Source organism: Ochotona curzoniae, unplaced genomic scaffold (genome assembly GCF_017591425.1).
Source record: "Ochotona curzoniae isolate NIBS_2020 unplaced genomic scaffold, NIBS_Ocur_1.0 patch266, whole genome shotgun sequence".
Classification (NCBI taxonomy): Eukaryota; Metazoa; Chordata; class Mammalia; order Lagomorpha; family Ochotonidae; genus Ochotona; species Ochotona curzoniae.
In genome coordinates this window covers 979920-1005488 of record NW_024466824.1, presented here as the reverse complement: position 1 = coordinate 1005488, position 25569 = coordinate 979920, and the positions used below count along the sequence as shown (strand labels likewise).

General features: G+C 46.2%; 1 protein-coding gene across 1 annotated transcript in view; it reads right to left on the bottom strand.

Annotated features, from left to right (window-relative positions):
• Positions 1-14883: 14883 nt before the first annotated feature.
• Positions 14884-25569, bottom strand: part of LOC121166959 (origin recognition complex subunit 5) — a 39159-nt gene continuing 28473 nt past the window's right edge. The window contains exons 13-14 of the mRNA XM_040996301.1: positions 20645-20757; positions 14884-15426 (exon numbers count right to left, since the gene is read on the bottom strand). Of these exons, the coding sequence (XP_040852235.1) occupies positions 15381-15426; positions 20645-20757 (159 nt within the window). The 3' untranslated portion in view covers positions 14884-15380. The remainder of the gene's footprint in view (positions 15427-20644; positions 20758-25569) is intronic.

Here is a 25569-nt window from a genome sequence, read left to right as displayed (position 1 = left end):
TCATTCAATCCTGGCCACTAGCTCTCACTTGACTCCTCACCCACTCATCAATCACGCAGTGCCCAAAGAGTCTCGGGAAACTCTGGCTCTCCTTTCTCTCCCACCAGAACATCCTTTCTGCTTTGCTCAAACAAAGGCGCGTCATCACATCCAGCCAGCCGGTCTTGACGAAAATAACCCCAAACAAGATGGGATTTAAAACAAAAAAAGCTTACTTATTTCATTACAAATAGCATAGGATCCTACTAGCAACTCAGTGTTAGATTTATTTAATTTACTTAGGGATTTGGTGAAATTAATGGAGCAACAGGGAGTTCCCTCCCCCTGAGAGAAATTCCCTTTAATGGTCTCTTTAACCGCACATGCATTGGGCTTGCCACAGAGGCTGGTCGTGTCACTTTCAGTCTCCTAGCGTATCAACTGAGAACTTTGTTAATGACTTTGATGTCTCCCACAATGAGTCTTCCTTTTCACTCAGGCGCCCAAACTACGTAAGAATTTAAGTGATACTCTAGAGCGGAGTGACATCCATCGTCAGTTTCCTGTGGAAAACCTATCAATTCACATCCACCATTCCCATCTTTGGGAGGCCACGTGTTCCGATCGAAAAAAAGATTGGCTAGAAACATTTAATAGGGGTGTGGTGAGCACTCGTTAGAAAATAAAATAATAACCTGTTGGATAATAACCTTTTGGATTGATAACTTTCGATTTTGCAAGGATGAAGGCCAATCATTGTTCCATGATGCAGAAATAACCACAACCCTGTGTTATATGCTCATAGACACATTTTCTTATAACTGTGCATGTGTGTGTTTCATATGCACACACTCATATGAATGAAATCTTTTAAAAAATTGCAAAAGCAGTTGGCTTCGGGTGATGTAGAACAGTGATCATTTTTTCTGCTTTCCTATTTATCTCTCTACTTCCCGTGTTTTTAAATAATATTCATGCACTGGTAGCAAGCCCCAATGAAAGCGAGCTAATCTAAACAGACTGAAAAGGCACGGTCAGGAGCAAGGCCGTCATGGCTGGCAGGGCTGCTGGGTGCAGTGTGGGAAGGAGTCTACACAGAACAGGAGCTCTGACAATTATACCACGTTTGTTGGTGCCACTGTTATTCCCCCCGGACTTTCCTGGAGGGAGGCACCTTCATGGTCTTTTTAAAAATACGTTTATATCTTCTGAGCTTCACCAAGATCTGTCTTTTCTATTTTAAAAATAGTCTCTGGATGTTTTGCCAATGTCAGGAAATGAGGAATAACCTACGAGAATTTCATTGGCTTCTGCTGTTTGGGTCGTTGCAAGAATTTCCACTCTGAACTAGGATGGAGCTGACAGGAAAGTTGGCACTGCGGTCTGGGTGGTGGCATCAGACCATCAGCTGTCGTGAGGAGGGGGAGGGTTATGTGTCTCCCCACCCCGCCCACCTAGGATGAGAACTGCCCACCCCACCGACCACAGCTGCTGGGCAACTCCGTTCAACCATACTCCTTTGCCTATCCCAGAAAATTCCCTCCTTACTCCCTTACGAAGCATTTGCCACCACATCTGCCCTGGGTCTTCCACCTCTTCCCTCTCTTGTACCTTCCTAGCTCAGCCTTCTCCGTCTATTCCCTTTGTTTTGCTTTGGGAGAAAGGCTTTAAGATACATTGCGATGCTTAAATCACGGGTGACGGGTTACTCCACGGCTCCCTGAAAGCCTCGGTGTAGGCTCTGTATAAATAACATGATCAGTATGAAAGTCAGTTCATCAGAGGCGCGGCTCGTTCTCTGGCATCTGCCGTGCTTTTGTTCACCACTGGCACTTTTGGGAATCAATAATACGGGACAGGGCACTATCGGCTTCCATAATGAGATTGTAATTTCTACATACATGCAGATGCCTTTACCTGTTAAGGATCGATGATTGATGAACGGTGAAATGAGATATGCTACTGAGTAATTGCTTGCAGGAATGGCGTGGGAGGCTTCTTGGATAATTTGCAAGTTCTTTTCATTCATACTCAGCAACGGATGGAAGAGATGCAGCTCCTTATATAATCAGCAACTCTCATCTGCCTCAATTTCTCTTGATCGATCCTCTGTCTGAAGGAGCTCGTTACCTGGCTTTTCTTCTTAGCAAACTTTTTATTGAAGCAAATACACAACACAGATCATGCATGTGTAACTCAGCAATTTTCTCTCTCTCTCTCACACACACACACACACACACACACACACACACACACAATCCATAAAGTGGTACACCCACATCAGGTGGCAAAATATCATTGGCTTTAGAGGTCCCCTTTGAACCATCTTGGCTTTATCACTGTACTCAAACATAGCCCGGAAGGATTGGTTCAGTGTCTCAACAGGCTAATCCCCTACCTGCAGTCTCAGACTTGGTCCTCAGAATCTCCATGTGGGTGCAGCAGGCTGACTTGAGCCAATGTCCTTAGTAGTTCATAAGAAGAGAACTGGATGGCAAGTGGAGCAACCAGGATTCGAACGGGCCACCCTTAGGGGATGCTGGAGTTACAGGCAGAGCTTAACCTACTATGCAACAGTGCTGATTGCATAAGTCGTAGTAAGGGCAGGAATCATGCAGGGCTGTTTCAGCTTATCTCCCTCCGTCAAGACGGTGAGATGTGAAGATACACTTCGGGTCAGGCAAACATTGAGGGGGTTTTGTGAAGCAAGGCAGTGTGATTTCTCAATGCTCTGGGGACTCAGCTCTAACTTAAACAGACTTGCTCAAATTCCTCCTGAGCGGCAGGATTTAGGGCAGGAAAGCTGCCACTTATGTCTCAGCATCCCACATCACAGCTCTGATTGGAGCCCCAGCTCCTCTGCTTCCAGTGCAGCAGTTCCCAGCTAACCTATCGGAGAAGACAGCACAAGTTGGCCACAATTTTTGGCCTCCTGTCATCCACGGGGGAGATCCAGCTGGAGAACCAGGATGCTGACCTTCTCTTAGCTCAGCCCTGGCAGCTGCAGCCATCTGGGAGTGACCCAGCACATGGGACCTCTCTCTGTCTCTCTCTCTTTTTTTTTTCTTTCTATTGCTCTGCCTGACAAAGACACAAAATAATTTCACTAAGGAGTGAAATCTATCTTTACGTATATTATAGATGTCAAAATTCTCTAAGAACATTGGGTGTGGTGCCATGGCTTGAGGGTTAATCCTTTGCCTGCAACGTCTCTATCTTATATGGATGCCAATTCGTGTCCCAGCTGGTCCACTCCTGATCTAGCTCCTTGCTTATGACCTGGGAAAGTAGCAGAAGATGGTACATGTCATTGGGACCCTGCACTCATGTAGGGGATCCAGATGAAGATCCTGCTTTCTGGTTTCAGATCAGCTCAGCTACAGCCACTGCAACCATTTGGAAAGTGAACCAACAAATGGAAGATCTCTCTTTCATCTGCCTTTTAATTAAAAATAAATAAATCTTCTTCAAAAGTTTCTCTAAGAACATGAGAAAGTATAATAAGATAAAAGGTTGGTTGGATCAAAATATTTTGGAAGATTTGCCTAGGGTTCCATTTTGCTTTTTTTTTTTTTCTTCACTTTAAGTTTTTTTTTTCCCCACCTACTCTTGTCCTGGATTTTCCTTTCTTCTCAGCTCTCCTTCTTCCTCTTCTCTCTTTCTTGATCTCCTTCCCATCAGGATCTTGTAGGCTCTCCTGGCCACCTGTTCTATTCCTCTCCTGCCTGGTCCCTGCTCACAGGGAAAGAATACCTAGGAGCTCTAAGCATGTGCTTCCATTGCTCCAGTCCTCCTCTGCGCATTCGCCTCCTGATTGGATCTCTCTGCCGCTGGTGTGCCCAGTGACACAGGCCTGGCAGCTGAGGGCTCAGCGGGTGGGAACAGGAGATAAAGGGAAGGTGGCATGGGGTGGGTGACATATAGAGTGGATACACACAATCTGTTTCAGCCAGTTCTGTTGGGTGCCCCACTTTTGAGGCCCATTGTCAATGCCATCGAGTTTGGCAGTCTGAGGATGTACTGTGTCCTTTGTACTGCGGCCAACAACTATTCAGCGTTGCTTGTTGTGGTGGAGTGGATGTGGTTTTGTTTTGTTTTGTTTTTGGCCTCAGTAAATCCATGCTTCTCTTGGGAAGGACCAAAAGGGGGTCTGTGGTGATTGCCCGGCTGCTGTGAGGAGGCTGCCTTGTCCCCTGCCAGAGGGACACTGTCTGTTCGGTGTCTGCAGGAGACCATTCACAGCAGAAGCAAAGGCCCTGGACCCCTGTCTCAGTGTTTGCCAAAATCTCCAGCAGTATTTCTTTGTCATCTGATTCCGACCGGGTGGTTTTTGTGTCTTATCCATTGGCTGCCTAAATTGGAGACTTGGCTGAAGATGAACTGGATGAAGTTCAATCCAGACAAGATGAATGCCCAGGGATAGTAAATCATAGAAAAGGGAAGATAGACCTCTGGTTCCCTCCTCCCCTGCCTGCCCTCTTTAATGGAATTTTCCACTAGAGCGATGGTAGCTTTTCAGGGAGCAGAATATGACCAGTACTTGGCACGTGTTAAGTTCTATCGAGAAGCAGAATGATGGGATGGTGGACAATCCAAGAACTTTGGATTCCCCAATCTGCCTTTAAAGACTGACTCAATCAAACAAAAAGTCATTTGGGTGACTGTGAGTAAATTGTTTCAACATGAACCCAGTCCCCAGTTTGTCCACCGGTGGGGAGGGGAATGGTAACGCAGGCCTCAAAGCACTGGCCTGGGACCGTGAGCCTGGGATGGTGCTTCATACAATTGCCCTAGCAATTGCATCTTTCTAGCTGATGGATAAATACTAAACAGGGGGCAGTTGCCACAGCGCCACTTGATCATAGGAACTCAGAGGTTACATTTCAGAAGGAGCATGCTGAGACGAAAATTATAGCTGTCTGGTGTGCAGCATACCCAATGAACAGATTCTGGGCAATGATGGATCAAAAGGCCTTACTGGTCCCAGGTAACACTTGTGTAAGGCTGTCATTAGTGGTCTGCCACCAAGTGCACATGCTCCACATACAGGGGCATGCTGTGAGTTCATGTAGAGGCCTCAGGGTTCATTATAAAAATGATTGGCTAGATCATCACCCACGTACTCCTAAGGAAGCATCCCCGAGTGTTTCTTCAAACTAGGAATCCCAGTGAAGCCAAAAACAACATCTGAACTCAGCAGCTCGAATATCCAGGTGTCATTCAGAAATCAAAGCCACTGAATAAGAATCCATATCAGATACACACTGATATGGCTACTGAATAGATAGCAAGTGAGATAGGCAACTGGCATAGGAAAACATTAGACACATTCTTCTGTATCTGGGTTGTGGCTTATGCTGGAGTTTGAGATGGTGCTTGTTCCAGTTCAAAGCCAGGGAATCCACATGCGTCCTTCACATGAGTGTAGGGGCCCATGTACTGGGGCCATTTTTCATTGCCTTGTTTCTTACCTCTGCAGGCTGTTATCTAGTTGTCCCAACAGTATTTGTCACAAAGACAATTTCCCCCTGAGTTATATTCAGTTCCCTTGTTGGCTGCACATGGGTAGACTCATTTCTGGGTTTTCCATTCTGTTGAGTTGATCTCTACTTCTCCGCCAGTACCAGACGATTGTGCTTACCATTGGCCTGCAGTACGTCTTGAGGTCTAAAATTGTGATTCCTCCAACTTTGTTTTTATTTTTCAAGTTAGCATTGGCTATTCGTGTTCTCTTGTGTTTCCAGATGAATTTTTGAATCATGTTTTTTCCTGCTCTGAGAAGAATGTTTTTGGGAATTTGTTTTGCATCCCACTGAATACAGATCATTTTGGGGGGGGAAAAAGTTGTTTTGATTATGTTGATTTGATTGGTTCGGGAACACAGTTTCTCCAACTTTGAATGTCCTTTTTTTTTTTAATGTTTTGTAATTTTTGTCATACGTGACTTTCACGTCTTTGGTTAGGTTTATTCCAACATATTTACAGCTCGTCTCTGTCATTTTGATTGAGACAGCTCTTACCAAGTTCTTTCTCAGCCATGGAGTTATTCGAACATATTGGGGCTATTGATTGATGTTCATTGATTATTGCACCCTGCTACCCTGTCAAGCTTTCTAATGAGTTCCAACAGTCTCTTGATTGAATCTTTTCTTTCTCCTATGTACAGAGTCTTGTCATCTGTGTACAGGGATAACTTTAATTCCGCATTTCCAAGTTAAATTCCTTTAACTTGTTTTTCTTGCCTCATACATGGCTCTAGTGAGGACTTCCAATACTCTGTTGAATAGTGGTGTGGAAGTGGACATCCTTATTCCAGATCTTATTCTAATTTAGATCTTAGTGGAACATTTTCCAGTCTTTCTCTGTTTAGCATGACAGTGTCATTGGGTTTTTTTGTAGATTGATTTGTTTGCGTTGTGGAACATTCCTTCTATAACTATGTTGCTTAGAGTTTTCAGCATGAAATGGTGTTGGATTTTATTGAATGCCGTCTCTGAATCTATTGAGATGCTCATGAATCTATTGAGATGAACATGCTGACAGGTAGATCTGGGGGCAGCATGCACATATTTTGGCTGGAACCCATGGATGTCAAGTTGGTATTATTTTCCTGGTGAGATAAATGAAATGCACTGAGTCGGCAGTGGGCTCACCCCTCTTAGCACATGGGCAGCCTGCCACTGCCCTCCAGGGTACTTGCTGCAGTCCCCTAAATGATGTCCGATGTGGCGCTGATTTGCGGGGGCGACCTGGGCCATGAGCTTCACCTCACTCTCACACCTGTCTCACAAAGGTTCTGCTGCTCTGCCTTGGCTCATGATTGGGTCAAAAAAAAAAAAAATCAATGGGACCAGCAGGTCAATGGGCTGATGCACCTGAATTCTTGGTGATCTCCCCATTCCTGCCTGTCCACTGGTGGAGCTTTCATTGCTGCTGAGGTATTTGTTCATTGCAGCACCACTCCCCTGTCCTCCCTGCTTCCCCGAGTCCACGAGTCTCCAGGTATTTCTCCGCTGTCAGCCCTCCCATGCCTAACACCGCGATTGTGCCTTGTCTGCTTCTCCTGTCTTAACATGTCCTCACTCCATACAGCCATCTTGTCCTCCCTTCTACAGTAACAATTATGAACAAAATCCAAATTTGCTATGGGCATGCAACTATGATTAATAACAATATACACTAATGGTCAATAGCCTCAAGAAAATTAGAAAACCTCTATCCAGCTGCCACGAAAATTTACAATGCTTTCTTTCCATTTCTGTTCTTCAGACACCACGGGTTGGGAGGAGAGGCTCAGCTGGGAGGAGAGGCATGGAGGATAGCAGCGTGAGCCTCTGCCCGAACCAGACTCTCCCCAATTCCTCCCCACCGTGCTGTCACCTTAACAAGGTTGGCACAGGCACTTGGCTAATTGCCTGTTGTCCACAGTTTGTTTCTGGACAAAGCTTCCAGAGGTTTCCTATAAAAACCTGGCAAATTCTAGTTCCACAAAAGCCTCGGAGTTGCCCCGTGGGATGCAGGAACAAGAGCTTACCTTTGCAAAGATGCTTATTCTTCTCAGGGGGGCACCAGAAAGCCACTGTTTGGGGCTTATTTTATACTTTATCATGCCCTCTGTTATTAAAAGCCGTATTTCTGAAAATGCAATGTGTACTTGCCACAGTCCGTTTGTATGGTACCTGGGAACATCTAAAAATAAATCTAAAATTTTATCAATATGTATGAATGTAGTGGGAAATATATTTCTCTTATTCCAGAGTAGTTGAGTCTATTGCCTGGATATAGCAATCATTAGGATTGGATTCATAAAAAATGATGTGACTACTGAATGTCTGGGGGAGGAAGTGCAATCATAATTTGGAAAATAAAAACCCAGTAAGCTCATATTTCTCTAGACATTTAACAAATGTGATATATTCGAGAGTTCATATTTTAGTGCGCAGAAATTTTCCCTCCTAACAATATGCTGATGGAGTTTTTGTCATGTTCCTAGGCATTTTTTTTTTTCAGTTTCTGGATGGGATTCTCCATGGAGATCCGTCCATAACATGAAGGCATTTGCTATAGAAAATGACATGCAATGCCTTTATTCTTCCAGTTTAATTAATGCTGTGACAACCACTTGGCAGAGATCATCGTGCAGAGAGCAGGCCTCTAGGGGGGAACCGCAGGTTGTAAGCAGTAAGGAAACTGTCAAACTCTTCCAGGGATCCGACATATCAGAACCCCAAGCTTTCTGTGCAGCATGAGCGGAGACCCACTCCAAAGAGGACAGGCAACTCAAGAGAGTGGGTTGCTGAATCTAATAAAAAGAACGCTGATCATCATAGAAGCCATCGTTTTTTTAAAGATGCATTTCCAATTTCTAGAAATTCTCATACCTTGAGAAAAGCAACTCTAATATCTAACCAATCCATGGACATTCTTCTTCTTTTAAATAGAAAATCAGATTGGGCAGGGTGGGGAGATAGACAAAAAGAATCTTCCATCCCCTGGTTCACTCTCCAACTGGTCACAATGACCAAAGCTGGACCAGTCTGAAGCTGTGAAGCAGAAGCTTCTTCTGGGTCTTCCACATGCGTGTAAGAGCCCAAGGCTTTGGGCCATCCTCCACTGCTTTTCCACTGCCATTCGTGGGGAGCTGGATCGGGACTGGTACCCATATGGGATGCTGGTGTCTGGCGTAAGATTAGTCTACTCCACCACCATGTTGGCCCTGCCATGGGCGTTCTTAACAGGGTGCATAACTTCATTTGAGGAATTCAGCATTCTTTCCTCCCTGCAAGGTAACTTATTGATTCCCATGTCTGAACTGGGTGAACCAGGTGAAAATCCCAGCTGCCCTGCGATGAGCCAAAGGTACAGATGAAGGGCAGCATGGGTGACAAACGTCAGGACTGGGAACAAAGGGTGCAGTGAAAGTGTCACTGCAGGGGGGATGACAGCCAAGCTGAGATCTCAGTGAATGGAGGGAACAGAGCAATCAGGAAAGGAGAATTGCACCCCGGGAGGGGAAAGTGTAAAGGGCTGAAGCAGGAGCCTGTTCGCTAGGCTGGAGAAAGAGTGGGAGATCAGTGAGTTGAGGCCAATAGAACAGGTAGAAGATGGCTAGACGGAAAGTGGGTGAGTCAGGTACGGGGCCTTCCTATAGGTATCTGGGAGGGCCGTCAGTCCTGTGGAACCAGGTGTCCATTATACAACAAATTAGTTCTAATGACCCTTTTGCCTCCTATAATAACATCTGTTATAGAATTTTTAAAATGGATATAATGCCCCAACTACAAGAAGAAATAGAAGGCTTGCCAGAAAAAAAAAAAAAATTATTTCTTAAGACACACCAGAAAATGTAGGATGGCTGCCCTTGCCAGGTCACCCTGATACTTGACTATGTGATCTTAGGATACTTGCTGTATTAGGGTGAGGGCCCACCCTTATGCTCTCATCAGAGCTAGTCATTTCTGCAATGGCCATATCTTACAAATAAGATCACATGCTGAGGTTAAGACTTATTGTCTGGCTAAAGAAAACAAAATTTACTTTCGATTGTATTTGAAAGAGAGACAGAAATTTTCCACCCACTAGCTTACTCCTCAAATGCCCACAGGAGCCAAGGCTGGGTCAAGTTGAACCCAGGCTCCTGGAAGTCCAGCCATATCTCCATGCGGGTGATAGGTATCTTACTGTGTGAGCTGCCACGTGCTGCCTTGAAGCTAGCTACAAAGTGGAGCAGCCAAAACTTGGCTCAAGTACTCCACAGGGGGTGCAGGTGTCTCAAAAGGTGACTAACCAGTGCGCTAAATGCATACCCCTAAAGGTCCAACTTTTAAAATCATGGAATGATGGGTTATGATGACAATGGGTGTAACATCCTTGCATTTATTAAGAACATGGGTGGCTGATCCCTAAAGTGGCTCTGTCAGATCACTCTGGGATGGATGCCATTGTTTTTGTTGCTGTTTGTTCCTTCCTATTGTTGAACTTGGACATTTGGGAGTTGTGTCATATGTTACCTACACCCGACTATACAGTCTTTCTAGAAAAGGTTCTAATTTGGCTTTAGCACCTGGCACGGAGTTTTAGCCAGAATAATTATCTAGTGTTTCCTAATGTCTGCTTGGTCCCACGAAGCGCATCTGCCATCCTAGTTAACCCGTGAATCCTCATGCAAGCCCAGCTCCTCAGAGCACTCCCTCACTTCTCAGTGTATTGCTACTGAGTTGCCCTGTCCTGAGTTTAATGTTTTAATCACCTTTGGGTGTATTTGTCGGTGAAAACTAGTTTGGAAGAGGTATTTTCGGTGATTTTATTTTCATCTAGAAACCGAATGATTTGTTTTGGTCATTACTTTTCTGAATCAGCAGACGGGAGGCTATGAGATTCAGGAACTCATTTCCAGGCCCTCACTGTGTTCTTAATAAGCCCATTATATTGTCTCAGTGCCACAAGTCATAGATCTTTCCAAGCCTTATGTTATGTTCAATGCTTTTTCTTCCACTCACGTCTGAATTTAGAGCAGTCCGATTCCCATGACAACTGAACCCCAACTGGGTGCACCACTGGCTGTGGAGTTACTGGCTACAGCTGCAGCCTTGAACTGTGACCCAAGACCACTGCCGATGGGAAAGGAGACACGGGCCTGGCGTCCACCTGCCAGTGCTGCCTGCCTGCTCCCTACATGGGCTTCGCAGATGGTGTTCCAAGAGAAGGCCAGGCGCAAATCAGAAACTGGCCAGCTGTGGTACAGGAGGCTAATCCTCCACTTGCAATGCTCAGTATCCCACGTGGGCATTGGTTCCAGTTCCGGCTACCCCACTTCCAATCCAGTTCTCTTGTTTATGACCTGCAAAGGCAGTGGAAGATATCCTTGAGTCCCTGCATCCATGTGGGAGACCTGGAAGAAACTCCCGGCTTCAGCTCAGTTCTGGCCATTTTTAAACTACCATCTGCCCTAGGCAAGCGAGCGTTTAGGTCCTACTTTTCTTCCAGCTCAAGTCATTTATTGTTCCTCAGATTTCTAGCTCCTGGGTTTTTATTGTATTACTTTGTTGTATTGTGTTATATTAACTCTTACTTAATTATGTATAAGCTTACTTAATGAACCACCAATTTCCACTTTGTTCTACTCCCTGAGTGCCACTGGTCACAACGAGTAAGGGACAAAGCAGAAAGTCAAAGTCAATCGGTTTAGTATTTGGAGCCTCAACTTTAAGCCTGTGCTGCTCTACTGTGTGCCATTCACTGGGGAGATTCATCACGATTAGGGAAAGAAAAATGCAACAACAACTAAAGATGGGAACATCTGACCAGGGATAAAAGGAGTTACACAACCAAGAGTTGAACAAATATGCCTTACTTAAATCTGCCTAGAGGAGATCATTATATTAGCCAGAGAATTTCAACATTTAAAAAAAAAATTTTTTAATATTTCAGAAGCACAAGGAAAGATGTTTGGTAATAAAATCTGTTTACAACCACAACCTTTGGGCATTTAACGATCATATTTAATCTGTGGAATAGGTATCTTGAAGTCATTTTGTTTGGGGAAGGGATGGCATCCAACCGCATATCCAAATCTCCGATCCACTCTCTCCTCTCTGGCTGTCTGAAATGTTAGCACTCACGTGGGATAATTCAGTATTTGAAATGTTAGTATTGAAAAAGAAACCTTAACTGTATAAGCATCCTACCTTCCAATAGAAGGGAATGATGGGAAATTCCTTACTATAGAGCAGGTCTCCGGTGACGCTAGAGGGCGTCTTTCCTCAGTGCTCCTGCTGGTCATCTGTATACCTTCCTCCCTTACGATTTTTACTAAAATACTGATGACAGCCCCTCCACTCTCTGCCCACCAAGTTTAAATCCCTAGCTGGAGGCTTTACTTTGAACTCAAGACTTACATAACTGCCTCCTTGATGTTGCCACTTCCAGGCAGGCGCTCAGCGCTATCGCAAAATCCTTGAGAGTGGGGAACCAACAAACAAAATTCTTTCTCACAGTTCTGGAGCCTGGGAAATGCAAGTTCAAGTTGCTATGGATTTAGTGTCTGGTGAGGGCTACTCTGCTTCCCGGGTGGTGCTCTGTCTCTGTGTCCTCCTGATGGCTGGGAAGGTGCTGGACAGGTCAAAGGTCAATAGGAAAGACTGCTGTATCCCGTGGCTCAAGAGAGGGCAGAGAAGCAAAGGGGTGAAATCTCCTGCTGGATGATCTGCTCAGCTCACTGCAGCCTGGCCACCACACAGGCCACAGCGATCCTTTCCCAAATCGTAGGCAGGATCGTGTAAGCCCTCTTCTCAACCCTCCAGGGCTCCTCAACTCACTGAGGGGCTGCTTATGACTGGGGGCTGCCTGTTTCAGAGACTGATTCAACCAGGGGTAACACCTCATATCCTGGTCAGGCTTCTGTCTCCATTGTCCACTGCTAAATTCCTTGCACCAAAACAACCAAAAGTGCACTCAACCAGACCCTCAGTTCGTGGAAAGATCAATGAGATTGGTTTATGCTAAAATCTAAGCATGCCTCAAACACACCCAGCCTTTCCATGATGGCAAAGCTATCACTATTTACTCAAACAGTTGAATGCCTTCTAAAATCCCCATCATTACTGTGCATCAACACGCAGTTAAGTGAATGAATTGCTGATAATTTTCTCTGCTCAATTTCTACTTTTCACACTGTGTCTCATAGATGTGTGTCACCGCTGGAGAATGAGCACCAACTGTGTATTCAGGGCAGTGAGCACTGGTGGGTAGACTGTTGTCACGTCCCCCAATTTCTAGAAGGCCACCAGCAAGTCTTTCGTGACTAACGACAGTTAACATTCACCGAACGCTTCCTATAAGCCAAGAACTCGCCTGAGCAAGGGCTCTCCTCCTTGGCACGCTGAGTGTTACAGCGACTTGCCTTCTCAGGGACGGAGCATCGGGCAGATGAGCAAACCCAACAGGCAATTAGGCTGGTCTGATTGCAAACAGCAGGGGGATGGAAGGAACACACAGTGATCCGTGAGTTCCACGCTCACTAGAAGCCATGTCCAAGGTCCTTCAAGAGAAGAGCTCCTGATATGGAGAGCTCACTCCACCTTCTTACCACCCTTTTGGTGTGACTTTCTTGCAGGCTACACAAGCACAGCTCTCTACGGGGGCCAGGGCTGCAGGCGGCAAGAGGAGAGTTCCTTGCCTTCACTGAACTCTGCCGAGATGCTCCACAAACAACTTCAGCCACCCTGGTGCCCAAACCTGCTTTGTTCCTGATGCATTAACAAAATTCTTTACATCTCTTTCTAGCTCAGGCCGATTTCCCTTCTAGGTTAAGCCACGTTCTGTTCTCTTTTGAAGCATTCCTCCTCTGCTTTCATTAACACTGAGATCAAAGGAGTTTGCTATAGGATGGAGATTTTCATATATTTAGCAGCATCCCAGGCCCCTCCGCAATCTTGAGACTTAGTGAGATAATGAAAAATGTCTCCAAAAATGACTACGTGGTATCTGGAGGACAAAACCAGCTCCAGTTGACAACCAGTACTGCCTAGCTATATCCACCTAATTCTGCAAACTCAATGTGGTAAATCTTGTTCTCCATTACACAGCTGAGAACATGAGGGCCTGTGGCCACACTGCCAGGTGCAACACAGATGGTATTTGGTCAAGGTAGTGCAGTCTTCACTCTCACCCCAGTAGTAAGGCCTTGATCTCTTTGTGGGCTTTTGGGGTTCAGCGGGGTGAGGCTTGGGAAATCAGAATCTTTTCTGGGATCGTTGGAAAGGAACTGCTTCATCCACGAAGGGAGTGGCCCAGATTTGAAACCAGTTTTTACCAGAGAATTCCTGAATTTCTAAAATGGCAGGTTGCCTCCCTAGGAGTAATCTAAAAGCTAGCACAAAGCTTCTTCCTCTAGACTCGGGCCAACAGAAGCTTCTCTCTTAACGAAGCAGCAGGCCTGCCAGTCAGCCTAATTCTCATCATTGGATTGCCTCTGTAATTGGAGCTTTGTACCTTCCAATTAGAACATGCCATTTGCAGATGACCCTTGTTAATATGCTAATATCCATGGTAAACTCTGTTAGTATCCATTTAAAGAAATTAATCAAATTAGCTAGTGAGTCATTTAACAAGTCATTAGAAAGCAAATTACAAAACAGGAAAGTTCCGGGGGATGGGGGGGTAGGAACGAGGGTGGGGGGAGGGGGCAAAGGGCAATGTGGTTGCATTGTGCAAGGAGCCACACCGGGGGGCTGGTGGCAAGGTCCGGGGCTGTAATGGGAGAGGGAACGCGCAAGGACGCGGTACAACGCGGCTCTCTCCTGGCCCTGACTTGGCCCGACAGCGTGTGAGAGCAGAGGAGGAGGTAGAGCGAACTTGTTGGCGATGCCAGGCACCAGTCCGTCCTTGGTCTCTTGGGTAGAGAGGCGAGAGGGCATTTCATTGCCCGATCTGTACTCCTCAGCTCCAGACGAAAGCGATCAGCCAGGAACTTGTTCTCTTCAAACCAGGCTGCGTCGGACTAGTAGCACAGGAAACACATCCCTATCCGGAAGCCTCTCCGGAGATTTTCCTTCTTCTTCTTCAAAAAAAATGGAACACAGCGATAAATCCCACCAAGATTTAACCAGGCTGCGGAATACCTTACACCTGCTCACGCTCACAATAATGTTCATACATTTAAATGCTGACGGAAAAATAGAACTCGAGTCCACACTGCTATAATCAGAAAAGACTTGATTGTCCAACTCTTAGAGGCCAACGGTTGGAAGGAAGGAACATCATCTTGCTGATGAAAAGCTAGGCTGGGTGGTTAACCGCCAGAGAGATGGAGAGCTGGTCCACAGCTCATCCAACCCTCTCGTCTTTCGAGAACACTGGGGTGCGAAACGCACACACACACACACACACAAGCTTGGATTTTTAAATAAGAATTTGTATTTATGTTTTGCAACTATGATTGTTTTAAAACGGTGGCCTCGGGAAAATCTGCTTTGGCAAGCACCTGCACAGGCTCCCGTGGGGAGGAAGTGAAAAGCCCAGGCGAACACACAAGGGCTGCTGGCATGTTCAAAGCGCAGGGGGATGGCTCACGGAGCAAGACGTAGGCCTAAGTAAATGGGTTTCAGGCAATTTCAGTGTTAAGATAACATCATTAAGAGTAGAACAGATTGTGCGCAAACCCTGCTGTTTATAATTAACACGTTGCTTCCAAATACTCCAGGGTCCCCGGTAAACAGTCTCCTGTTCCCGTCCAGCCAGACCAATCAGAATACTTCCAGGAGCTTCCATGCTGGGCCAGCACCTGTTTGGACAAATCCAACAGAGCCAAAGAACTCCTCTCCCCGGCCAGCCAAGTAGTTGGATGAACGCGGCTTGGCTTAGTCATTGTCACAGTGTCCATATGGCTTTGGCTCTTGTTTTCACAAGAAATCATACAAGTATTTTATTATGTCAAAGTTCACTGTCCTATAAACAAAAACAGATAACAGGTTAGCATCCTTGTCCCTGGACTGCTCAGCTTTGTTAAGATTCTGGAAAGCTCATGCAGAATAATAATTCACAACTCAGTTAAGCCATCGGCAGTGCTATCAAATGCATCAAGAGAGGGCTGATACCCCTTTGTAAAAATGTCACTCAGCACACAGTTTCCTTAAGAAGTTGGTTTCTCATTTCTACCATATATAAAGTTTGCTTTTCTGAAAAAAAAAAAAAATAACCACAAAGAACCATTTAATGCTCTGCATTTCAACTATTATACAGAAAGCTTAGATTTCACTTGAAAGCTATTTCTTTTTTGTCTGATGATCAGAACAAAGCAATTAGAGATAAAAAAGTATTTAAATCTTCTTTGCTTCTGCTCATTGTTTATCTTTCAAAACACCTGTCTCCGCATTGCAGGGACCGTCGCTTGTCTGTCCTCATCCGTGGCTTGTGTTTTCAGTCTTCCAACACTGGCTGGCCTGGGTGTGTATTGCAACTAAATCTGCTCAGTCCAAGAATACCACACAACAAACAGACGATGGGGGTGGATATTTTTGTACTCTGATGGCAGGCAGAGTAAAATACAGAAAGACAGAGAGACATATAATTATATTCTTTTTTTTCCCCCAAATTCATTCTTCAGTATAAATATATTCAGACTCGGAGGTTTATTATTTGAATAAATAGTCAAAATAATTAGATATAATGATCTAGCAGTAAGTATAAAATAAAAGCCCAAAGTATTCAATTCTACAAAAATAATTATCCATGTGAGAACAGCCTTTTACAGATTCACTAATTGCACGCTTTTTTTATAAAGCCATTATCAATTAATGTTCTTGTCTATCATTTTGTAATATACTTTCTAAAAAAAGTTTAAATAAATGACTGACATACCAAATATTTTTAAAATCTGGACTAGAACGATAGAATATGCTTCTGAAAATACAATCTTGTTACCACTAGCAGCAAAATTTAAAATAGTTATTTAACATGAAAGAAAGCCCTCTGCGCAGAAGCAAAAAAAAGTGTGGTTATTGAAACATAATTCTATTTTTGTGTCTCATCCAAATCTTCACCTCCTCCATAACCCCACTTCTTGACGACAAGACCTTTCTAGCAAAGAATATATATGTGTGTGTCACATATATATGTGTATATATGTGGAGTGTCTGTGTTCCATTCCTAGCTGGGGCTCCAGCTTCCTGCAACCGTGGCCCTGGGGAAGCACAAGGCAATGGCTCAGGCAGCTAGGATCCTGCTGGTGCAGCCGGAGACCTAGGCAGAGCCCCTGGTTCCCAGCTTCAGCTCGGCCCTGAAACACAGTCAACGAGAACGAGAACACAGAGAATTTGAAGGGAAGATTCATTTATTTGAAAAGCAGAACAACAGACAAGGAAGGAGAAAGACAAAAGGAAAGAAGGGGAGAGAAAGGGAAAGGAGGAGAGGGAGGGCCAGGGAGAGAGAGAAGAGAGAGAATGAATCTTCCTCAAACAGCTGCCACAGCTGGGTCTGGGCGGCAGGTGAAACAGCCCTTTCAGAGCCGTGAGCTGTCACTCTTCCACCGCCTGATATAAACATGACGCCTGTACACTCTCTAAAACATGGCATGATCAGGCAGGACCACTGCAAGGCCAGTGTCAACAAGGAAGCTGTGGGCTTCCTGGGCACCTGCTCTGGAAGGCAAGGTGAGCTCTAATGATCCAATCAGCTATTTCTTTAAAATGAGAATATGAAGGACAAAATGACAACTTCCTAATGACGTGCGTTGGGAGAGGTGGCGACGGGGGTCTTCGCGGGTCCCACGGGCTCCCGACTTGAGCTCTCGCACTGGGATCTCAGGGTAACGTGACAGCTAGATGAAAAGACCGGAGGCTGGTCTAGGCTGCCTGTGCAAGCAGTGGGAGCGGGATGGCGTATTTAGAAATAGGAAAACAGCCGGGGTCATGACAATGCCAATGGTGATGGGAGAGGCACACGAGCCATCTAGGACAGAGGTACAGCTCAAAGAACGTGGGCACTGCCGGCGTTTAAAGACCCTGGTCTTCTAGCACTCTGCTCCGTGAAATGAGCCATTTGCCAAAAGCCAAGTAGCACAAATTTTCCTTCATCGAATTCTTTACTTTGCAAAAGTTTAAGCTTGTGATTATCAAGTACATGGAAAGATGGAAAGTATGTCACTGCAGAAACTAGAAAAAAAAAAAAAGGAAGGAAGGAAGAGGAGGGCGTGGGAGAGAATCATTCTGAGACTGTAGATACGAAATACGTAAAAATGTTACCTTTATAAAAATACATTTTTTACAACAAGATTGTTTTTAATCCCAAGAATTATGGGAAATCACTGAAGACTTTGAGCAGAAAGGTGATGTTAAGTTTTCTCTACGAGCATTCTGGTACACAGTGAATAATAAAATCAAGGGGGGTGGAGGTAAGACGGCTTAAGATGAGATAGGAGGAGATGACGGTAGCTTGGTCCATCAGTAACAGCACAAATGAGAAAAAAAGGATGAATCTGAGACCCTCAGGAGAAACGAGTGAGTGATGCTGGGAGGGCAGCACTGAGCCAATCCAGGGATAACGGTCACATCTCGGGCTGGTGCAACCGGCAGAGTGCAGAACGGGACAGACAGAACCTTCCTCTCCTCTCTGTGCAAGGTGGTGCTAGAATTTGCAATTGCAGTTTTGGAAACACATTGACACAGCTGGAAAGCTTTCAGTAAAGGCCAAGAATATTAGTTTTCAAAAGGCTGGCCTTTACAAATTGGAGAGTTATTAATCTACAGAAGGTTTGGTGGAACTCACGAGCGAGGCTAAACCTGACTGCAGGAAAAGGTATGGCATGAGGAAACGGCTGAGGACCAAGCCTCAAGGCATCACTGCAAAGGTCAGCTGGAAAGGAAAAACTGGTAAATGAGCTTCCGTTGAAACAGCCCCAAAATAAGGAGGAAAGCGAGAAGATGCTGGAAGCTTGGGCTCAGCTTTAAGAGAGGGTGATCCACAGCGTGGGGCCGGGAGGGGCTGGATTCACACGGGATGCTGAGACAGGGAAAGGGCACAGGACGGCTGCCGGGCAGGTATCCAGGTGACTTCTCACTGAGAGCTTCAGCTTTGTTGTGGGAGACCGAGTGAAGGCTGAGCAGGTGAATGTGAACTTGTGGAATGTAGAAGAGCGAGGGCGGGCTGGGAATCATACGCTCTCGTCTTCGGGACACGAGGTGACACGGCTGGGCCGGCAGGCTGAGCACAGAATCTCTCACAAAGAGAACAGAGCCAGAGGCCAGGAGTGCCAACGAGCCCCATGGTTCCGGGGGAAGCGACAGTCTCGGACACATCTGGCTGCAGGGAAGGCAATGCAGATGACTGTCAGGAGGAGACAGGAGGCAGGCAGGTCGGCAGCAAGGAAGCAGTGTGGGGCTGAAAGAGTGGAGGAGGGGGCCGGGGGAGGAAGGGGGTGCTGCCCATGGAAAGCAGGGGGGAGGCCAAGAAGACAAAAGAAAGCCAACAAAGTTTGTGAATTCTCTGGCCAAAACTCCAGTTTCTCCTTCCTTGGTAGGGGGTACATGCAAGTGTGTGTCAGCGGCGCAATTTAACATCCCTGTGATGTTACGGATTGGGTAAAACCAATTTCAGTTGGGTTCAACTGGATATCCACTGCATAGAGAGGGACCCATATGTGTTTTCCCATACACGTCCGGTACCCAATCTCTTTGGAGCACATGACATTCAGAGCAGTGACAAGAACCCCTGAAGAAAATGGGCTTCATGGGGGGCGGGGGAGGCAGGGGACAGGTGCTGTGGCACAGTAGGTTAAGCCTCTGCCTACAAGGGAGGTGGCGGTAGGAGGTGCTGACATTCCATATGGGCACTGGTTTGCGTCCTGGCTATCCCACTTCTTCTGATTAGCTCTCTGCTGTTGTGCCTGGGAAGGCAGCAGAGGCGGGCCTGAGCGCCCGGGTCCCTGACCCCACGGGGGGACAGGGGGGAGGACCTGGAGGAAGCCGTGCTGCCAACTTTGGAATGGCCAGCTCTAGCTCCTGCGGTCATTTGGGGAGTGAACCAGCATCACCGGCTTCACGTCAAAGTCCTGTCTTGGATAAAGGCTGTTAGGTACAGAGGCCCCCATATCGTTGTTGAGAAAGGTTTAACAGTGCTTAACGAATATACATTCCAAAGACGATCCTGCTCGCCATGCTCTGCGTTAACACCTGGCCCTTCTTTATGCCAGTGAAACGTCCCATGGCTCCTTCGTGTCTGGAGTCCCTATGCCATCCAGTAGGGCACAAACCGGCACCTTGGTATATGGGACTTCGGATTCAGAGGCGACTAGGGGGCAAAGTGCTGCCTACTTGCCATCCTGCCAGACGGGCACCCAGTTGTGATCACTCAGGCGGCTGGCCTGAACACTTTCTCAAACAGCAGCACGTCCGAGAGAGCAGGCTGCTTTCGGAGACACCTCGCTGCAGCTTCGGACAGCTCCCGTGCTGACAAACACCATTCCTCCCGCCACGATGACACCCCAGGGTGACTGCCTTTCACCTCCCTCCGTTTCACGGGTCAGCCCCGAAAGGCCCGAGATGGAGAGCAGGTCCTGCCCACGGCTTTTCTCTCCCACGTCACCCTTCCAGCAGAGATCTGGCTGCGTGACCTACTCACTTGGCGTGCTCGAGACCTTCTGGCCTAGTTCCCTTCCTAAACCTTGAAGCACATCACAACAGCGCGATCTTTCTCCGCTTGTCTGTGGCAACGCATGGCAGAACGATGACGCCCTTTGAATAAGACACTAGCTTCGGTGCTACCTAGGTCAGGATTTGTCAAACCCTGAAGTCAGTGAAAATACTGAAGACCCAAGCCAAGTGCTCTCCTGTCCTGTTTCAGTACAAAAGACCTTTTCTGTAGCCAACTCTCCATCAAAATTTCACATTGTTCCCGTGGGCCATTATTCCAGCCTACTAAAATCTTTTAGACATTTTTTTTTCTTTTGACCATCTAACATATTTGCTATTGCTTTTAAATTTACGTCATTGATAACATTCGATGGGAGGGTGCCTTCCACCGTAAAGCTTACTAGTTCTGGTACTCAAATGATCTTTTCTTCTCTAAAAGACTAAGACGACACCAGATTAAGAAGAACACCCATTTTCACGTTGGGTACAGCATTTAAATACATCAAGACACTAGACATTAACAATCATTCGGTGATTACCTTGCAATTGCTCTGATGAAGTCGAGAGACACGGCGCATTTGTATTTGGGTCCGTCAAGCTGGTCGTCGTGGCCAACCAGGCTTAACAGCTGCAGGGTAACTAGCGAAGTGATCTAAAAACCAGAGAGAATTTTTATAAGAAACTTAGCGAATGAGACTACACGATGTCTTAAACAATTTTACTGCCTTCGAATCAGGAAAGGAACTCATTCCATGAAGACATCTACGAACAACATGAACTCTCTGAAATCTGTACGTACAAACTTGTACTTCTATTTCAAGTCCTGGCTCGACAACTGATTTAAAATGACAGTCTCTAAGGATTCCGGTGGAGCCCGTTTTGTTTCCCCAAAGACTCAGAAACGATGGCTAAGCCTTTGGAAGCTGCAGGTTTTATCATGAAACATTAAATTCCTTGTAGACACAGGCATTTCAGAGCTCCTGCTGAAACACCTTAGACGATCACAAACTTCACATGTGAGGCTGAGCCCTTTTCAGAGTTGGCTGGCTGGCGGGATGAGAGTTGAGGACTGGGTCCTGTGCTTTCAAACTTGTTGTTCAGGAAATCAAGGAAACACCAGAAAGAAAATATCAGGTATGTTCGATGGTAAAAACAACGGAAGGATGAGCCAAGTGATACTGGTAACTGTATTAAAGTAAGCAAAATGCTCTGAGACAACAAGACTGAAAACCAAAATCCCACCACACCTGGTCTGGAAGCAATACAATGAGGCACATCCAGCCACCGATGGGGGTGGTGGCATGTCACATGGGCGCTGGTTTGAATTCTGGCTGCTCTACTTCCAATCCAATTCGCCTAACACGCCTGGGAAAGCAGCAGAGGACGGCCCAGGTGCTTGGGCCCCTGCACACACGGGGGAGTCCTGGATGAGCTCCTGGCTCCTGGCTTTAGATTGGCTCAGCTCCTATCATTGAGGCCACTTGGGGAGTGAACCAGCAGATGGAAGATCTCTCTGTCTGCCCCCTTGCTCTCCCCAGTAACTCTGTCTATCAAACAAATAGAAAAACAGGAAGAGGGAGAGATGTGTACAGAAGCACCTGGGACAGTCCAGCGTACAAGGTGTCAGCAGGAGACACGTGAAGCCAGGACTCAGGCAGTCATGGACTCCAATCTGCAAATCCAAGCAATCGAAAATACTCGGGGAAAAAATTACCACGCAGAGATCTTTTTTCCTGTTGCTATGCCCTAATAATGCCACGTTACAACTCTTTACGCAGCATTTGACGCTGTGATCCGGAGATGCTTGCAAGTGCACGGGCGGCTGTTGCACAGATTATATGCAAATCCCACCGCCTGTTATGCGAGAGACTTAAGTATCCGTGGATCTTGGAATATGCTAGAATGACTATCCCAACTAACTAAAAAGAGAAATGATGGGGGTACATTCATCAGGGAGGAACAAAGGACTTTAAAAAAAAGATTTAAAGAAAGGTTCACTTGTAACTGAAGAAAACTAGAGGCATTCACTTCTCTTCCAGGATTAACTGCCGAGGCATTTGGCCAGGCAGGCCTGAGACACAGCACGCGATGGGCGGCCGCAGGATAATGAGGTCTTCGGGGAGGAGTAAGTTTTGCTGACTGCATAGGTAACACGAGCCGTGTCATTCTCAGTTTAGAAACTAGTAGAAAGGCAAAAATGAAAGTAGACCCAGAATTCTAATAAATTCTTAAGATTTAGCCATGGCCCCATGTTCCAAACCATATTAACTGTAATCACCTGCATTAGTAACAGTCATTTGAAGATCACACACTATTACTACAAGCAGGTCACCTTAGTCTTTCTTCTAATATAGGGGGAAAAAAGCATTAATTACTCTTTGCTATGCCTCTGGCAGTCAGTTAGGTTTCTTCTTCTACTTTCTGATTCAAACACGCTCACACATTAACTTCTTTAATCTCAACTGGATGCTAAATTACTCTTCCAGAATTTTCTTTTTCAGTGAAACACAGAAAGTTTTAAATTAGTAGTTCAAGAATATTTTCAGATACCTTACAGCTGTTTTACTTTGCCACAGGGAAAAAAAAAAAAGTAGGAACAGCCAGCCCCTTGGAGTCCCTTTCAGCTGTACCAGGAATTCATGCAGAAGTTAACCAACTAAGATTGAGTAAAGGATAGGGCGTTAAGCAAAGATACAGCAGCCAACAAGAACTTCCAGAATATTAATATGACTGACTACTCAGTTTTTGGAGTACAGCAGCTAATTTAGGAAAAGCTAATGTACAAAAAAAAAAAAAAATCTAAAACTAAAGAAAGCAAAAGAAATCAGGGTTTAAAAAAAAAAAAAGCCCACTTGCCTTTTTACCTAAAAGGATGTCTTTTATTCCTTGATCTCATCACATGAAAATCAGTCTAAACCACAAGTCTCCCCGACAGTCCGGGGGATGGACGGCACACGCAGCGGTGTGTAAACACACCCACAGCCTGGTGCCCACAGCCTGCGTGGGTGCCACTTTGAGTCCCAGCTGTGACACTTCTGATCCAGTTCCCTGCTCATGTATCTGGCAAAGCAAGAACCTAGGTCCTAAATCCTTGGGCCCGTGTCATCCTTGTGGACGACCTGGACACAGCTCCTGGCTCCTCCTGCCTGTCCCAGCCCTGGCCACCGGGGTCATTTGGGGAGGGAACCGGCACATGGAAGTGCTCTCTCTCTTGGACTTTCAAATAAACAGATACATCTTAAAAGGAAGAAGTATGCATACTTTCAAAGTATTTCCAAGTTTACTTAAATATTACTACATAGAATTAAAAAAAAAAAGATACAGAATTGTCGCTGACCAGCAGCGACACTAAAATGACAATGCTTACTCTTGAGGGTCTGGGAGACACCGACCACGGACCCCTCACTGCCAAAAGTGGCTGTGTTTAAATCCTTCTCTCCGCTGCTCCTGTCCCCATTGGTCTTAGCTTTCCTCCCCGCTTCTTCCGCCACCCTTCCTCCCATTTTCCACCACCCTTCCTCCCACATTTCTTCCCGTACTCTCTGCTTCATTCCCCAGTCTTTCTCCTCGTCGCCCCCCAGTCTTCATCTGTCCTCGTTGTGGTCTGTCCTTCGTCAAGCTTTTACCGGCTACTTTTATATCATTCTCCACCAATCACTTCTCCCCGTGGGTCCACTTGGCGCTACGTGATAGGCCAGTAATTGCACATTAGCCTATCCCTGTGACTTCCTGTTTACCTGCTGGCGAGACCAGCTCCACCTCCTGGCCCTGGGCCAGCCGCCATCTTGCAACGGCCCCTTCCAATCCCAGGAGTGGCTTTAGTACCCCGCTCCCGACACAGAATAATTTCAGGGTTAGTATTTTAAATCTCAAACATATTAAAAAACTGTACTAAATAAAAACATCTGGAACAAGCATACATGGAAATTGGAAAATTATTTGTTCATGCATAAACACACTCCGTTTCTCCATTATCTTTTATTCCCATACCATACCCATGGGACACTTAGCTCTAAGTCCTGCCCACTCAAACATGAGTAAAATGATGCAAATACTTGCATGCTAACCTCGACAAGTCCACGGTAACAGGAATTTGAACTCAGTTCTGTAGGTGAGCACGGACACACCAATACACGGCATGGTCAGTGTGGGCGGGACAGTGAAGCTAAGCAGATTCTCGGGGGTGACAAGAGAACAAAGGCTGAGGGGAGAGGCCAGGGCCAGGGCAGAGGAGGGTCAGGCCCTCCGCACCTGCCTGTCCAGTCATGGAAAAATCATCAGTGACTCGGACAGAAGCAACCCCCCAGCTGCCTCTGTGGGCAGGCATGCAGGTTCACGCCAGCCAGACATAAGGTCTCCTCTCTGCCGTTCTGCATAGCTCAGCACGCATCCCCCCCAACTGTGCCTTACACATTTCCTCCCAGGATCACTGAGACGGGGCACGCACATTCATGTGTTGAAGGCTAGCTACGTGTAAGACGATAGCATACCACAGACTCGCCGTCCGTACTACCTACGGAGTGCACCTGCACACTGGAGCCGCTACAGACACACTACACACACAACCCCGATACACACACACACAGCACATTCCGTAACAATGAATTCCAGATGGCTTGTATAACCAAACGGAAAATACCAACTGGTACAGTTCTTAAACACAGGAGGCAATCTAGCTGGCCCTGACAGTGCAGTCCTCTGGGGAAGTTTTATATGTGTCTGCACACGTGCAGAAGGGATGGGTGTGGCCACAGTGTCAGCACATCTGTCACTCGGAGAAAGGACAGGTGCAGGAGTCATTCCTGTTACCAACTTCCCAACTGCAGGAAGTGATTTACACGATTGAGTTCCAGCACAGAGGGACACATGAGTCCGTGAGCTGATATTTTGGAGGGCTGATCTCTGTTAGGGGAAAATGTGCTCTAAGTAATAGTTGTAAAAGATACTTGGAAATTCTGTGATTCTTTTTGGTGCTGATTTACAAAAGGCTTCTCGTTCTGTGGAGCTTTGGATTATTCTGGGCCATATTTCAGAAACAAACACTACCGAAGAGTCTAGACGGAAGGTCAGAGAGAGACAGAAACAGAGGACAACTTCTAGTCCAGACACGCTGGCATCGAGTCACATATATCCTACTGCTTGTTGCCGAGTCCAGCTGGAAACGCTGGAAATGACATAAAAGGCGGCCAGAGGAAGGCTCTGAGCGGGAAGCGGGAGGGGGCTAGGTGGAGGAACACAGAACAAGTCTTAGGACTTCTTGCTCAACAGGAGAAGGCTGGTCTGCGATCCAGCCACAGAAGGCTACATAGGTAGGCTGACCCCACTCCCGGCTCCAAGAAATGTTCAAACTTTAGGACTGCGTACCCTGTTTTCCATGGCTGCTTTTTTGGGGGGTCGGGGTGGGGTGGGGCTATCCTGTCACACTTCCCAGTCCAAATGACAAAATTCAAATGACTGAAGACGC